This window comes from Ictidomys tridecemlineatus, chromosome 3 (assembly GCF_052094955.1).
Source record: "Ictidomys tridecemlineatus isolate mIctTri1 chromosome 3, mIctTri1.hap1, whole genome shotgun sequence".
Taxonomy (NCBI): Eukaryota; Metazoa; Chordata; class Mammalia; order Rodentia; family Sciuridae; genus Ictidomys; species Ictidomys tridecemlineatus.
In genome coordinates, this window is record NC_135479.1 from 143,830,926 (window position 1) to 143,848,956 (window position 18,031).

Below are 18,031 nucleotides of genomic sequence, written 5' to 3' on the forward strand. Positions count from 1 at the left end.
CATTTTAGAATTTCTCAAACAGGCTGATGGGAAAACATAATACCCTGTGAGAATTAACTTCAGATTTTCTATAAGTGTCTCTTAAAGATGAAACATAGTCTTAGAGTGTTTTATTTCTCTCCTCTGACTTCTATATATAATGAAAATGAGGAAGAAATGCCTTTCATTAAAAACATGGCCTTATGATTTTCTATATTCTACTATATCTGTATAGGTTTTCCATGTAAGTAATATTTCAAATGAAAAATATCTAGTGCTATTGACAAATTTCGGCCCTTTTTAAGACTCCTCTAGAATTAATGAAACATTTGTGAGCCTTATTGTTTTTAGAAAATAAATATTAACCAAGTAGCTTCCTTTTTCTTGATGGAGCACGTGTGAGATCTGTCTTCCCTCAACCTACCCTGGGTCTAATCATTCTTTACCAAAGAGCCCTACATTTTAAATAGCAAAGAAATATCATGATGCAATTTTACAAATAAATTCATTGAAAGTTCATATGATGTGATTGCCAAACCCAGACTCCAAAGGGATGCTACCCAGAAAAGAAAGGAATAAGGTCTACATTCCCCCAAAACTCATCCAGTACAATTCATGGGCTACCCAGAATAAGGATGTGGTGAGTTTGCACTTTTGCCCTACTAAGAGACCCTTTCAGTTCAAAATATTTCCTCCTCTATCAAATGCATGGGACAAATTTTTAGTTAATGCACAGAAATAACCACCATTTCATTTACATCATATTTGCTCCCTTGTATTCTCATAAAACTGAATTTCCATGCTCTTCTACATAGACAAGAAAAATTAATGACTAACTCACAGGAACTAAATTATGGAGGCTTTGGAACAACAAATATGCTACTCCTGAAAAAAAACCTGACTATCTAAAAAATAGATACAAAGCATTTCCTCCAAGAACCCATAGTCCAATTCATTTCTATACCTACACATTTAATTCGCTACTTCTGATGTATTCTTTTGAGACTTTGAAGAAATGAATTGTTATAGGGAGATATTCTATTCCACTTCTGCCCTCCCAGTAAGGAAAGTGACTATTTGGGTTCTTTTCTGTCCATTTTTCCAGAGCATAAACTTTGAGAAGAGAAGGTAACAGTAGCTTTAAAGGGCATCTTATTCTTCATGTCTGCCATAAGAAATATTGGATAAAACTGTGTGGACATAAGACTTCATCAGCTCTCCTAACCCTTTTCTGTCGATAAGCTCTTAAATGATCAAAACTATAAGGTAAGACCAAATCACATTTAGACAAAGAGCACCTAGTACTTCCAATTAAAAGCAATTTATAAGATTTAACCTCACGAGTTCATAAATGGTATCTAAAGACATGAATATTGAAAACCTGGAATGTTCAAAGTTACTATCAATAAAACTCTTAGCACTGGCAGTGTGTAGCACTTAAAAAAAATCAAAGTATTTTATAGACGTCCCAACTATAGTTATTTTCTCAATATTTGTAAGAGATTAATGTTCTCCCTCCTTCCCCCCTAACTCCCATTTTACCAATGGGTATATTTGGGGCAGGAAAAAAAAAAAAGACTTTCTGTAAGAAAGGATGAATCTGGAATAGCTGAGGTTGAAACTCAAGAATTCCTGGTCCCATCCTATATTCAGATGTTTTCATACTTTAAAATAAAGAAAAAATACTGCAATATTAGTAAATCTAAATGCAATGAACTTCTTCATCTCCCGTCCTCCCCTCTGAAAGGCACTACTATTTATAAAAGCTTTGTGGACCACAAAGCAGCGAAGCCAGCTTTCTCCTCTGCCTCCTTCACTCCCCCTTAGATTGTTTATGGCTGGGAGAGACCTGAAGGACAACTCTAACATTACAATTTTTTTTTTCTTAAAAATTTTACCACATTCAGTGTAAGTGGATAAAAATGTATTTAATTTGAAACAAATGTAAAAGACGTAGGAAATTATTACACTTCTTACAAGTGACCATGGGTTGTCCCTGATCTTTTCCTTCATTCTGCATCCCACCCCTACAACATAAAACAAAAAAAGCTCTAAACCCTATGCAGGAATGTAAGCCAAGCAAGACACCTGTGACTTTAACCAACATTTGTTTTTCTCATTTTTCAGCTGAACATTCACTCCTACTAAGCACTACCATGTTTATAGAAGTGGACTATTTTCTCTTTTCTCCCCTCTTCTCTGCTACCAAGTGATAAATCTCTCTGCCAAAACAGGTACAAGAGAGAGGTCCTGATCCTTCTCCCCTGCTATGGTTGCCCACAGAGCAACCTAAACTATATTTCTCAGCCTCATCTTCTGGGTTGTCTTATTTTCAGGTTGTCTTATTTTGCTATAGAGAATTATTGAAACAAGACCATTATTTTATCTCTATTGGAAGGGACCAGGAGCTTTGCAGATAGGGAGCCTCTCCATCAGTTTTCTTCAGTTATCAAACTATATAAAATATACTCCCTTTCTCTTAGGGCCTCTGTTAAGTTCATTCTATTCTAATGATTGTACTTTGGCTCCAGTTAACAAAGTCACATTACTTATCATTTCTATGTCCCTCCTTTCTTGTCTTTCCCAATACATGTTCTTGGGGGTGGATTCCATGCAGCCCACATCTGGATTATCTTATCTCAGATGTAAAAGTGAATATGAACGCTTTGGCTCTAACATTCTGTTGACTATCCAGCTCTGCCACAGGATTTCAATACTGCCCTCCTGTAGCAGTGTGAGCACCCCCTAGACCCTCCCCTCTCCAGCAGAAACTTAGCTTGTCCTAACAACTCTAAATGACTCTCGGAAGGAAGCTGTTTATTCAGGTTATTCACAGTGGAAAGAACTGGCCAAGCCACATTTTATGGATATTTGGAATGCTCAGATCCTGCAATCTATTCCATGATAATCCCTATGGACCAGGCTTCCCTCTGTTGTGCTACATCCCATAATGAAGAGATATTTATTAGAGTGGCTTTTAGTAAACATACTTTAAACTTTAAAATATTGTATCATATAGGATCATGTGTGTACACACAGAACAGCTTCACTGGAGACTGGGCAGGGTTGGAGCCCTGGGAGGGGTGAGGCTGGGTGACCCAGGGCCATTTGAAAACTAGGAAACAAGACAGTCGGAGTTAGTTTCCATATATTTGGTTAATCCCCCAAATATTAAGTGCTATCTAGCCTTATTGCTTGTACTTTCTACTAATTTTTAAGTCTATAATCTTGGATGGTATGAGGTGGAGAGTGGATGAGTAAGCTGACCTTGAAACCAATGGGAAAGAATGATGAGTATTTTTCATTCTACATTTCCACTGTGGGAATAAGTGTCTTTATAGATAATGTTCAGGCTTAGTTTCCATCATTTCCTTTTCATCTAATTAGCTTTGTAGTTGTATTGACCCTCTGTGGATACTTTGCTTACACTTTGTTGCGGCATGATTTTAATTTTCTCAATCCCATTAGTAGGAGAGAAGAAATGCCATTTAACCTGATTTGAACAAACACTTGAATTACATTTTTTTTAGAATTTTATCTGAATAAAAGCAATTTTCAAAACACATTCCAGAAAACAAGAAGTGGATCATGTACAAACACAAAAACCAATCCCCTCCCTCACCCCCAAAAAAGCAAAAACTATGAAAAGCCCAAGTTTGTTTTCCCATCAGAAGGGAAAAGGGCAGTTAATAATCTTGTATGGAGAATATACACCAGAAAGCAGCATTGGCCTCAAAATACAATTAGTCCTTTTAGTCCAGAGAAATATTGGTGGCTAGGTGGTGATAGGTATTGCAATCTCATTTAAAACTCAACGCTCTATTCAGGTGATGTATCAGGTTTTGCTTCATGGCTTCATAAAGGACTTAGGACCAGGCCTTTAAAAGGCTTGTATGGCTGCCTCCTTTTGGTAAGCACCCCTTAGCTTCCAAAGGGGTTAGAAATAAAACAAGCCAACTTTCTGAAGACTGTTTTCTACAGTTGTAGAAGAAATCAGAAAGTATTGGTACCTTGTTCATTGGACTGTAGAAAGGTTTCTGTTTGCCCTTTTGTATGAACCTGTGGTATCGGTTTACCTATTTCAAGCCAGGTGTAGACATAAAAATAACCCCACAACTCTTACTGGATTTGGGCTTGTTTCCTGGCAGGCTTTCTTACCAGGTGAACTCTGAGCCTCCAGTACATTCAGGGGTAGCATTTCATATATAGAACCTATCTTAATCAAATAACTCATGATTGAGAGGAAAAAAATCTTCTCATTCACAGATTGCAAAAGGGTAACATTGCTTTCACTTTATGCACAGGTTCTGGTAAAAGATTTCTATACAAGATTTATAAAATGCTCTAAAAAACTTGTCATCTAATTGTGCTTAGTCAAAACAATGTAATGCTTCGGTAAATAAATTATTGTCTTAACTGGAGCACTTAAAGTTACTTATGATTGATTTCATATATAACTCTATATTATAAAACTCTGAAACCTGAATGGGATCTATTATACTGTATGTGTATATGTATCCTATTAAGAAACTATATCTAAGTCATTATAACCAGAATAGTTGACATATATGACATTTCTGTTAAATAGATTTTTTTTTGTAAATTTTCAGCAAAGTCAGAAACCTATAACACTCACCCTTCTGAGCTTAAGGTTTGCCCACTTAGCCACTCATTTTTGGAATGTACAATTAAAATTTTATAGCTGCTAATATTCTTGTTCTTCTTGCCCTTTCTTTTAATACTTTCTGCAACTCTTTGCATCTTTATTTTTTTTTTTCAGGATGACCTTCTGGAAAGTCCCTGGATTTAGGGTGATTTTACTGCTGCTCAAACCCTGAATAACCACTGATGAGATTTAAGAGGACATCTCTCAATTCAGAGAACTGCATGGGTGAAATCACAAACAGAATTATGTACAGACATGTTCAGTCTTGCTTTGGTTCACACCACACTTCTATGTGAAACCTCTGGGGCTGGGAGATGGCTATGTCCCTTGGTTCACCCGGTTGACGATGTAGCTCTTGACATTGGGAATAGGACGCACATCATTCTGGTGCTTGCGGCGTTCTATGAAGCATGCCAGGCGAGAGGTGTCCAGGGGGATCTTGGAGTAGCTGCCATTGTGGGGCTGCAGCCAGGGATGCTGCAGGCAAGTGGCTGCTGTGGGTCGCCTCCGAAAGTCCTCCTGTAGGATCACATTGATGAAATCTCTGGCAGCATTGCTCACGCCACAGAAGTATTCGTGGGGGAAGCTGAAGTCTACCCTGCATACGTTGATACATGTCTCCTCTTTGCTCTCATCTAAGAAGGGGGAGACCCCACTCAGCATGACGTATGTCAGAACCCCAATGCTCCAGATGTCTGTGCCCAGGGAGACTGGGATGCCTTGGATCACTTCTGGGGCAGCAAACTCAGGGTTCCCCAGCAGGTGGTGGATGTGGAAGTGGCCCGAGATCTGGACAGCATCTTCCAAGTCAATGAGCTTCACCCGAGGCACTGGAATCCGTAGGTCAATGAGTAGGTTTTCAGGCTGCAGGGATCCAGGGAGAAGAGAAGGAAGTTGAGTTCTTTAAGTTTTTTTTGTTTGTTTGTTTGGGGTATAGAAAATTGAACCCAGGGGTGCTTAAGCACCGAGCCACATCCCCAGCCCATTTTTAATTTTTTTATTTTGAGACTGGGACTTGCTAAGTTGCTTAGGGCCTCACTAAGTTGCTAAGGCTGGCTTTGAACTTGGGATCCTCCTGCCTCAGCCTCTTGAGCTGCTAAACTACAGTCCCAACCCCAAATATCATATCCTCTTAACTACCCTTTGCTTTAGCATTGAATCAAGAAAGGAAGAAATCATTCTTTTGGAGAATTAGGGGCCTTTATTTATTTATTTATTTATTTATTTTTGTGCCAAGGGTTGAACCCAGGGGCACTTAAACACTGAGCCATATCCCCAGCCCATTTTTTATTTTGAGACTGGGTTTTGCTAAGTTGCTTAGGGCCTCACTAAGTTGCTAAGGCTGGCTTTGAACTTGGGATCCTCCTGCCTCAGCCTCCTGAGCTACTGAACTACAGTTCCAACCCCAAATATCATATCCTCTTAATTACCCTTTGCTTCAGCATTAAATCAAAAAAGGAAGAAAATATTCTTTTGGAGAATAGGGCTTTTTTTTTTTTTTTTTTTTTTTTTTTTTTAACCAGGGGTTGAACCCAGGGGCACTTAAACACTGAGCCAAATCCCCAGTCTTTTGAGACAGGGTCTCACAAAGTTGCTTAAGGCCTGGCTTTGAACTTGTGATCTTCCTGCCTCAGCCTCCTGAGCTGCTGGAATTACGGCATATGCCACCGTGCCTAGCCAGAGGATTTTTTGGGGGCAGCATGAAAGAGAAGGGTACATTGTGGACTTCCTTCTATAAAGCTATCCTGGGAAGTCAAAGCTTCTTCCTCTGTCTCACCTCAGATGTCATTGAGCCTCTGGTGTGTTCTCATTCATTCATAAATAATGCACTAAGTTGTGGGAAAACCTCATTTCTGTTTAATAGCCAAATGATCCTAATCTAAGTAAATGAAATGAATTCAAATTTGCATTCCTCAAGGGTAATTAATGACTGGTAAGTTGCACTTGGCTGTTTCACTGTCAAGGTTGTTATTTCTTATTACCTTTATGTCCAAATGTGCAACCCGGCAGTTGTGAAGGTACTGCAGAGCCTCCATGATGTCTCGAATGTAGAAAGCTACTTTTTCCTCCATCAGCTCATCATGATTCATAAGATAGTCTAAGAGCCGGCCATCATCCATCCTGAAAGTGGGGAGAAAAAGGTAAAGGAAATATTTGTGAAGAAACAGAAAAATAACATGTAGAAAACTCAAAGCCTCTAAGATCTCTTTTATTTATAAGTGAAGATCAATATTGCAACACATGCATGTATTAGAGTCCAGAGTAAATGTAGTGTTCAGAACTAAATGTAGTTACAAACGTCATGAGCTTTGGAGAAATAATCAATGCAACAGTTGTTTAAGAAATACTGTTTCATATTTTTAAAAAATATTGTTTAGTTATGAATGGATATTTATTTATTTATTTATTTATTTATTTATTTATTTATTTATTTATATGTGGTGCTGAGAATCAAACTCAGTACTTCACACATTCTAGGCAAGCGCTCTACCACTGTCATAAAAATTGTGCTTGTATATATGTAATAAGAATTGTAATGCATTCCACTGTCATTTATTTTTTAAAAAATCAATTAAAAATACTTTTGCAAAACAAAAAAAAGAAAAAATAAATACTGTTTCATTGAGTGTTAAGATTGTTCACATGGAAAGAGATTGGACATCCCTTTTAGAAGTTAGATTGCAAAATAAAGAAAGCCTTAACCAAGACATCAGCAATATTCTGTTTAACTACAGAATATTTAGTCCTACACTTAGTGCCTACACTAGTGCCATATATGTTTTACAAACCATTTTTATTTGTCAATTTCTTAGTTCTTGTTTTTTTTTTTTTTTTTGTGTGTGTGTCTGTGTGTGGTTCTGGGGATTAGAACCCAGGTCCTTGTGCATGCAAGGCAAGTACTCTACCAACTGAGAGTTATATCCCTATAACTGAGCTGTATCCCTATCCCTATTTGTCAGTTTCTTAGTTGGGGAAAATGGAAAACAGGCTAAGCTTGTTCTTGGCATTCTTTATCTCTTTTTGAATCCTTTGCCTTTCAGCAACTGTGTTACTTTAAAGACTGTCATTGAAGACATAACAGTGCAGCATGCCATGCCTGGATCTGGATCCTGGATCTGCCCCGACCCCTGGTGTCATTTAAACTCTCTGGGTTTTGGCTTCCTGGAAGAATGCCATTTTTAAAGTAGGAATAATAGTTACCACAGAAGATAATACTGCCTATTTCATTATGAGGATTGTGCAAGGATAAAGTGAGACAATAAGGCATTTAAGCATGATTGGTAGCACTTGTATCTATTTTCTATTTTCAGGTACTCTGTGTCTTCTTATCATAAGAAGTGACCAAAGTTTTTAATGTGCCTGGGCTTTTAGGGCCATATCCCAAGGAAATGCCCAGGCAGAGGAGCTTGATCCAGGGTCACAAATTGCTTTCAACCACAACTGAAACTTCTCTGGCCAAGTTTCCAGTTCTCTCCTCTAGTTCATTCCCTTCCTCTGGTTCCCTCTATTTTCTTCTCGGGAGCATAGGACTGATGAAGAGCTCATTTGTCTTCCTTTGATCCTATTGGGGGTGGGGTAAGAACGGGAAGAATATCCATAGTACAGAGTTGTGACTAGAAAGTAAGTACACACCCCTGCTTATGTTTAAATATTAACCTAAGATTAGTTTTTGATTGGAAATTTATCAACTCTTATTCAAGGTAAAGGTCAAGGGTGAGCGTCTCCCTTGTTTCTTCCTTTTTCTCTGGCTTGAATACACAAACTTCATAAACTTGGAAGTCATGTATTGAGAAGAAAAGAACAAGTGGAGGGAAGGATTCTAAATTTCCATATCAACACTTGGGCTAGAACTGATAAGGAACATTTGTTCAGTAATCAGTATGTACAAAATGAAATTTATATAATTTTCAAACAATTATATATTAGTAGCATTACTCTGTTGTGTTATTAAATACATGAATTCTCAATATGCAAAAAAAAAAAAAAAGGAATGGGAAGAATAGAGTACAGCAGTGGGCTTGTTAAATGCACCCTGCCAAACTTCTGGGAGCTATTACGGAGAAATTTACAGTAGAACTGCTCCAAGCACAACCAGTCATGGCACAACCAGAAGTTTCAGACACCGAGTTTAACCTTAGAGCTGTAGAATAATGAACAGCCCATACTCCAATCTGGACTAGGGAATCTCGGAATCTCGGAATCTGGTCATGTAGTTCTATCAGCAATTTTTTTTTCCTTACCGGGGGCTTGATAGTTGAGTGAACTTGGGGGTACTCAACCACTGAGCCACATCCCCAGCCCTATTTTATATTTTATTTAGAAACAGAATCTCACTGAGTTGCTTAGCTCCTCACCATTGCTGAGGCTGACTTTGAACTCATGATCCTTCTGCCTCAACCTCCCTAGCTGCTGGGATTACAGGTGTGCGCCACCACGTTCTGCTCTATCAGCAATTCTAATAGCAAAGGGGAGACTCACAGTCATGGCACAACCAAGATTCAGTTAATTTAGCTCAGGCACTGCCTCCCCACAAATCTATTCTGAATCTCAAGTCCAACCACATAGCTTTCTATTTCTATGGCAACCTTCTCTAATGCACGGTTCCTGGTATTTACCATGCTATATTGAAATCATCCATTTCTCTCTTGGTCTTAATCATTAGACTTATAATTTCTTGGAGACAAGAACTATATACCTTTTCTCCTTTATTCTCTAGAAAACCTGGAATGAATGAAATCTTTTGGCAGTCAAGTTCCATCCTAAAAGAATTCCTTGGGTAGAAGACTGGGTATGCCAATGCAGTTGAATGATGTACAAATTCCTCTTTTTCATTTCAATTTCATTCCTGTCAGTTGGCCCACTGTCAATAAGCTCTTCTTAAATTCCTGCTCACCCCCAAAGCCCATAACAGAAGAAAATGAAAATTGGAATGAGAAATATACACAAAATTTCAGTAAGAAAAATAAGTTCTGGTGTTTCTTTTTGCATAGTAGGGTGATAAGAGCCAGAAAGAATTTTGAGTGTTCTTTTCTTTTTTTTCAGAGTAAAAATTAGAAGTTTATTAAAGGACAGCAGAAAGACTTCTCCCGGAGGAAGAAGGGGACCCAAGAGGTGGAATACCTTGAGTGTTCTTACCACAAAGAAATGATAAATGTTTAAGGTGACAGATATGATAATTACCCTGATTTGATCGTTACGCAATGTATACTTGCATTGCATATCATATTGTACCCCATAAATAGGTACTATCACGTGTCAATCAAAAATAAAATAAAATTCATCTGATTCTTGACAATGGCACTAAAAACACACATGGAGAAAAGACAGCCTTTTTAACAAATGGTGCTGAGAAAACTGATTATCCATATGAAGAAGAATGAGACAAAGTCCCTATTTCTCACCCTGCACAAAATTCAACTCCAAATGGATCAAAGATCTAGGAATTGGACTAGAACTTTGCAACTTCTAGGGTTGACACTCCAAGATACAGATGCAGGCAGCAACTTCCTTAACAGAAGTCCTAAATCTCAGGAAATTATACCAAGAATTAATAAATGGCTCTTTGGGTGGAAGCAATAGCTGGGTAGTGGCAGCTGCTGATTGTGCTCTAAAGGAGTGGAGTGAGGGATGATGTAAGGGTGGCAGTGGTAGCAGTGACAGTTGCAGTGACCATGTCCAGCATGAATCTCAAATATGATTATTAATTCAAGTTACTTCTGATTGGTGACTCTGGGGTTGGAAAGTCTTGTCTCCTTTTTAGGTTTGCAGATGATACATATACAGAAAGCTACATCAGCACAATTGGTGAGGATTTCAAAATAAGAACTATAGATGGGAAAGCAATCAAGCTTCAAATATGGGACACAGCAGGCCAAGAAAGATGCCCAACAATCACCTCCAGTTATTACAGAGGAGCCCATGGCATCATGGTTGTGTATGATGTGACAGATCAGGAGTCCTTCAATAATGTTAAACAGTGGCTGCAGGAAATAGATCCTTATGCCAGTGAAAATGTCAACAAGTTGTTGGTAGGGAATCCATATGATCTGACCCAAAGAAACTAGTAGACTACACAAAAGCAAAGGAATTTGCTAATTTCTTTGGAATTCCATTTTTAGAAACCAGTGCTAAGAACACAACAAATGTATCACTGTCTTTTATGATGATAGCAGCTGAGATTAAAAGCAGGGACCTGGAACAACAGCTGGTGGCAGAGAGAAGTTCAATGTAAAAATTCAGAGCACCCCAGTCAAGCAGTCAGGTGGAGGTTGCTGCTAAAATTGACCTCCATCCTTTTCTCAAAGCAATGAATTTGCAATCTGAACCCAAGTGAAAAACCAAAATTGCCTGAATTGTACTGTATGTAGCTGCACACAACAGACTCTTACCATCTCTACAAAGGTCAGATTGTAAATGGTCAATATGGACTTGTTTTGTTGTTGTTGTTGTTGTTGTTGTTGTTGTTCCCTGGACTCAGACAGCTAACTTCATTTTTAGAACTGTTTTAAACCTTTGTGTGCTGGTTTATAAAATAATGCGAGTAATCTTTGTTGCTTTCCTGATATGAGACTGTTTCTTGTGGTTGGTTAAAATATATTTTGTTCTGATGTTTATATGAGCATGTTTAGATGTTGGGTTTAGTCTTCTGAAGATGAAGTTCAGCCACTTTGTATCAAATAGCACAACCAGTACCTGTCACTTTCTATGCATAAAATTTAGTGAGATGTTCTATTTAAGTTCTGATTTGCTAGTTCTTCCTTGTAAAGTTATAAATGGAAAGATTACACTATCTGATGAATAGTTTCTTCATACTCTGCATATAATTTGTGGATGCAGATTATTGCAATTTGTTGCACACTATGTAACAAAATAAGTGAAGATATGTTTAATAAATATTATACTTATTGGCAGTAATATCAAACTGTATGGTGATAAGTATTTTTTAATTCTTATGGTTAAAGGGAAATAGAGCCTTGCATTCTACTGAAAACAGCCATTTCTGTGTGCAACCAGGGCATCTAGGCCTACCTGTAGTGCAGCATCCAGTTATTTGCCTTTTAGATAATAGACCTGATAAATGACCTAGGGCAGCTTCTGTGCTGCGTATGGATTTAATAAATTTTAGTGGTTCAAGAAGCTCAAATTGTATGGAAAACAAGTTTAGAATGCATGCTGTCTAGCCTATCATTTCTGATTCTTTTCTAAAACCATTTGAAATGGCTCTACTCATCAAGAGTTCCTTAATTTATCTGTGGTAGCAGTGAAGAGCGGCACACCCTTCCTAACTGGCAAATGATCAGATAATGTGTGTTGAAGTTTCTTCCATCCTCTGAGTCAGATGACAACCATTTTGTCCTTCACAATTGTATAACTCATGTTAGAGAGTTTAAACATTAAAGTAGAAAGCAGGAAACTTTCTACTTTAATGTTTAAAGTTATACCACTATACCACTCCTTGGTGTTAATCCTAAAATTAGTCCCCTAATTTTAGAAATTATATCCCTAAAAATTAACTGAAAACATACATGCTGGGTGGGAATTACAAATGAGAGAAATATAATTATTTTCAGTGAAATTTTACATGTGTGAAAATTTTGTTAAATAGTTCCTTCAAGGTCCTAGGGCTTTTTTATTTTATATATATATTGTGGGAAATGAGTCTTTGGCTGACACTACCATTTTAAGATGACAGAAGTCAAGGATTGTTTCTTTAGGGTAAAGCAGCCAAAACATTCTTCACAAAGGGGCTTGGGATGTGGCTGTTAGGAACAATTTTATTGTGGGGTCTTTAACGAGAAAATTTAAGTTAAAAACAAGCCAAAAATTCTAGTTTTTTTAAAAAAAATTTTTCACTAAACAGGCAGTTGAAATGCATGGTACAAAAATAAGTGGTAATATTATTGTAAAAATGAAATGGAGAGAATAAATATTCAGTTTAATTTTCCATCTATGAGAATTTCATGATAAAATCATAGTTTACTTTGTTTAAAAAAAGAGTTAATAAATGGGATGGCATCAAATTAAAAACTTCTGCACAGCAAAGGAAAAAACAATATGAAGAGAGAATCTACAGAATAAGAGGATAAATATCCAGAATACATGAAGAATTTTAAAAACTAAGCACCACAAATGATAATTAATGGGCAAATGAATTAAAGAGATACTTCTCAAAACAAGAAGTACAAAGGGTCAACAAACATGAAAAAATGTTCAATATCATTAGCAATTTGGAAAATGCAAATCAAAATTACACTGAAGGTTCATCTCACTCTAGTTAGAATGGCAGCCATCAAGAATGCAAACAATAATAAATGCTGGAGAGGATGTGGACAGAAAAGAAACATTTTTACAATTTTTGTGGGATTGGAAATTAGTACAACTACTATGGAAATCAGTATGAAGTTTCCTCAAAAAAAAAAAAAAAAACTAGGAATGGAACCACCATATAATCCAGCTATACCACTCCTTGGTGTTAATCCTAAAGAATTAAAGTCATCATACTATAGCAATATACACACACTCACGGTTACAACAGCAAAAGTCACAATAGCCAAATTGTGGAACCAGCCCAAGCATCTGTCAGTGGGTGAATGGATAAGGAAAATATGGTATCTATAAACAATGGAGTTTTATTCAGTCATAAAGAAGAATGAAATTAAGTCACTTTCAGGAAAATGGATGGAACTTGAGGGGATTATATTTAGAACAAGTAAGCCAAACTCAGAAAGTCCAGGGTCTATGTTTCTCTCACATATGGAAGCAAGAAAAGAAAGGTGTGAGGTACGGGGGGTCTCAGGAGAATTGAAGGGAGGTCATTAGAGTAACAGGAGAGTGAGAAGGATAAGGAAATGGGAAATACTGGGGAATGATATTGACCAAATTACATTGTTATGTTGTGTGCATATATGACTATGAATACGAATCCCACTATTATGTATGATTATAAAGTACCAATAAAAAGATCTGGAAAAAAATAAAACTAAAAACAGAAAAAAAGAAAACTGAGTGAGACATATATGTGTTGAAGTCCAGTTTCTCCACTTCATAGTTTTAAAGAGCTAGTTTTATTATCCTTGATTTTCTTTTTTAAAATATTTCTTTCTTTTTTTTTTTTTAGGAGGACACAATATCTTTACTTTTTATGTGGTGCTAGGTGAGCGCGCTACCACTTAAGCCACACCCCCAGCCCTTATCCTTGATTTTCTAATCTCCAGAATGTGAGTAGCATTTATATAAAATGGAATGAGCACATGTTACGTACTAGAAAACACTGTGTAAAATATGACTGTCTTTTCCATTCATTGTGAGCAATAAATAACCCAAGTAAATGGGGACCACCCAGAGAGACAACATCTATACTTACAGTTCCAAAATCAGGATATAGGATGTGGGGGACTCATAGGTGTCATGGAGAGTGACGTACTGGGGGTGCTGCAGATGCTGAAGCAGGGCAGCCTCGTGGGCAGCCTGCTCCTTCTTCTTCATTTTTTTGCTCACGAATTTTACAGCGACATCTTTGCGGGTGGCTTTGTGAATGCATTTTTTCACTATAGAGAAACGGCCTCTGGAAAACAGAAGAAGAAAGAGTTTTCCAAGATTCATGAATCAACTAGGTGTCATTTTATCTATGTGTTAAGTTGTGTGTGAAGCGCTCAGACAATAACACCTTACAGGTTAAACATCCCTAATCCAAAAAATCTGAAATCTAAAGTGTTCCATCTGAAAGCTTTTGAGCGCTAACTGACACATCAATTGGAAAATTCCACAATTGGCTTCGCATATTGGGTCACAGTCAAATGCAGGTACACTAAAAATAACTTCATAAAATTACCTTCAGGCTATACGGATAAGGTGTGCATGAAACAGAAAAGATCCTCATGTTTAGACTGGGTTCAATCCCCAAGGTATTTCATTATAGATATGCAAATATTTATTCACCATTATTTTGGGGGGATTGAACCCAGGGGTGCTCTACCACTGAGCTACATCCCCAGCCCTTTTATACTTATTTCGAGACAAGGTATCACTAAGTTGCCCAGGTTGGCCTCAAATGTGTGATCCTTCTGTCTCTTGCCTCCCTAGTTACTGGGATTATAGTCATGTGTCACCATGCAAAGCATTTTTTAAAAAATAATTCCTAAATTCTAAACACTCTTGGTCCTAAGGATTTTGAATATGGAATATTCAACCTGCGTTAGGAATCCTTCCCTCTATTTTAAGTTATATTATTATGCAGAAACCCCATTTTCCTTCCTCAGTATTTCAGGGTTATTTGAGATACAAAAGACCAATTAATACCATTTTTTGAGCCAGTATATTTTTCTGTCATTTTTGAACAACAACCACAGATTTGAGTTTTTTTCTGAACAGAATATATTTCTATAAAACACAATAATAACAACAGTAACAACATTAAAGAGGAGGAATTTTATTCAATGATGTTTTAAAAAATTCTGAAAGAGGCAAAATTTTCATTTTATTTGATGTTTATTAAGGAAAGTTTCTAACATATGCAAAAGTAAAGACAATAGATGTTTTATACTCCAATTTCAAGACTCATCAATATTTTACCAATCTTGTTTCATCTATTCCTTTTCCTACTTTCATTTTTTTTTTCTGGAGTATTTTAAGCAAAATCCAGATATCATGTATTCTTCAATACTTTCTGATGAGTATGTAGGAAATAAATTACTTGAGAGTTACATATCTGAAAACTTGTACTTATTCTACCTTTACACTTGATTAATAATTTACCTGAGTATAATTCTAGGCTATGAAATTTTTCATTCACAATTTTTAAGGAATTATTATATTATCTTCTAACTCCTTGTGTTATTTGACCATGTTAATTGTTAATGTTCAAAGTAAGATGGTTCTTAATCCTCTGTATATGAAGTTTGTGGGCTCTTCTCACTTTCTCTGTTGAGAAATTTCATAATGATGTGCCTTGATGTGGGTCTATTTTCATCCACCAGGTTGGGCCCTCAGGCTACTCACTAATCAGTAAACTCACACCCTTTCATTCTGAGAATATTGCAATTTTTTTTAAGAGAGAGTGAGAGAGGGGAGAGAGATAGATAGATAGATAGATAGAGAGAGAGAGAGAGAGAGAGAGAGAGAGAGAAAGAGAGAGAATTTTTTAATATTTATTTTTTAGTTCTCGGCGGACACAGCATCTTTGTTGGTATGTGGTGCTGAGGATGGAACCCGGGCCGCACGCATGCCAGGCGAGCGTGCTACCGCTTGAGCCACATCCCCAGCCCAATATTGCAATTTTTTAAGATATAATTCCTTCTCTGTTATATTTTTTCTTCATTCTCCCTTCCTGGAACTTCTGTTTTTTAGACCCTGAATCTTGTGGACTAGTCCTCTAATTCTTCTTTTCCTATTCTATTTCCCATCTGTTTTCTTTTTTGCTTTGATTTTGGGGAAATTTCCTCAACTCTGCCTTCCCATCCTTCTAATACAGTTTTCTCAAGACCTCATTATCGTCCTCTAAATTTTTTGTAGTATTATGTTCTTGATTCACAATGCAGTATCATCTCTTATGCATCTAAGGATATTAACGAGAGGTTTTGGAGTCTTTCACTATATAGTGTTTCCTTTTATCTATTTTTTAACTGTTGACTCATTTACTATAACTTCACTTTTGAAGAATATTTTGGCTAGATTAAAAATTCTTTTTTTTAAAGAGAGAGAGAGAGCATTTATATATATATATATATATATATATATATATTTTAGTTTTCGGCAGATACAACATCTTTGTTGGTATGTGGTGCTAAGGATCGAACCCGGGCCGCACGCATGCCAGGTGAGCACGCTACCGCTTGAGCCACATCCCCAGCCCTAGATTAAAAATTCTTGGTTGTCTGTTTTTTCTTTCAGCACTAGGAGATATGGTTCTGCTACCATCCAACATCCATGGATTCTGATGAGGAATCTGTTCAAGTCACTGTTCCCCTAAATGTTATTATGTTATTTTTTTCTCTTCTGCTTTCAATATTTTTCTTTATATTGATTTTCAGCAGTTTGATTATAATGTGTCTGGCCATGCTTTTCCTTGAGTTTATCCTGTTTAGGGTTCACTGAGCTTCTTTATAAATTTGTATCTTTTACCACATTTGAAACATTTTCATCTATTATTTCTTCAAAATCTTTTACCTGCACAAATTATCTTCTCCTCTCCCTCAGGGGTTCTGATGAAGTGAATTTTAGATCTTTGGGCATTTCCCCCATAGATCCTTGCAATTGTGTTTAATATTAAAACATATTTTTCTCTCTGTTCTTCAGGTTGGATGATTTATATTTTTCTTCAGTTTCATTGACTCTACTCTCTAATCTCTGCTGTGGAACTCATTCAGTGAATTTTAAAATTTCAGATTTCGCACTTTTTTACTTATATAACTTCCATTAAAATAATCTCCACTTCTCTACCAATGACTCCTATCTTTGCATTATTCAATTTCAAGAGTGTTTTCCGTTATCTCATGGAAGATGGGTAAAACAGTGGCTTTAAACTCTGATCATTCCAATAGCTGGGTCCTCTCAGAGTTGGCATCTGTTCGTTATTATTTTCCCTTGAGAATTTTTCAGATTTTCCTGATTTTCGTTTTGTTGAGTAATTTCAGATTAGATCTTGAACTTTTATGGCATTATCCTGTGAGAATCTGGGCCCTATAAAATCCTCTGGAGAATGCTGACTTTTTGTTTATTTGTATAGTTTAATCAGCAATGAACTTGGGTAGGTCCACACTGCAGGTTCCGTTTCACCTTCCGTGGGACGCAATTGTACTGTCAGTTCAGTTTTCAAAATATTTGCTATGCCATTTGGATCTGTCCCTCATGGGCACCACTCAAAGATCAGCCTGTGACTAATTCATCACTGCAGGGTAATGAGCTGTGGTTTATGTCTTTATTATTAGTTCTCAAAACCTTGCTGTACTTCTTTGGGTGTGCTCTGTACTGGCACAGCTTGGCTGTAGCCCAGGATTTATGCTGTTTCATATGCAGAATAAGGGGGTTCCTCTCTTCTTTCTCCTCAGTGGTATTTCCCCTATATCATTTGGCTCACAGGGGCCTGTTTTTGTGGTTATTCTGCCAGAACGATGGGACTCCCTCAGAGTTTTAGCTTCCTGTATCATCACACAGTTTCACACAACCAGCCGGCCCTGGGGCGAAGGGGAAAAGACCAGGATTCCTCTGCCCCCTTCAACTCAAAGGATCCCTTTTCCCTTTGCTTTGGCCAGAATGTGGGCTTTTCTTAGTGCTTTTGTTCTCTGTGCCTGCTGCACACTTCTCTGATTTGGCCTGCCCTTAGGGTCAAATGTAGGGAGAGAAAGGAGAAAGAAGAGAGCCGGACACAGTGATGCATGACACACGCCT

General features: G+C 37.2%; 1 protein-coding gene and 1 pseudogene across 15 annotated transcripts in view; one reads left to right on the plus strand and one right to left on the minus strand.

Moving 5' to 3' along the window:
- Window positions 1-1,888: 1,888 nt before the first annotated feature.
- Window positions 1,889-18,031, minus strand: part of Kalrn (kalirin RhoGEF kinase) — a 626,048-nt gene continuing 609,905 nt past the window's right edge. For all 15 annotated transcript variants that reach the window (XM_078044068.1, XM_078044066.1, XM_078044074.1 and 12 more), the window contains 3 exons: window positions 14,010-14,210; window positions 6,628-6,766; window positions 1,889-5,509 (listed from right to left, as the gene is read on the minus strand). In XM_078044068.1, the coding sequence (XP_077900194.1) occupies window positions 4,964-5,509; window positions 6,628-6,766; window positions 14,010-14,210 (886 nt within the window). In that variant the 3' untranslated portion in view covers window positions 1,889-4,963. The remainder of the gene's footprint in view (window positions 5,510-6,627; window positions 6,767-14,009; window positions 14,211-18,031) is intronic.
- On the plus strand, window positions 10,318-11,013 carry LOC101975736 (ras-related protein Rab-1A pseudogene; annotated as a pseudogene).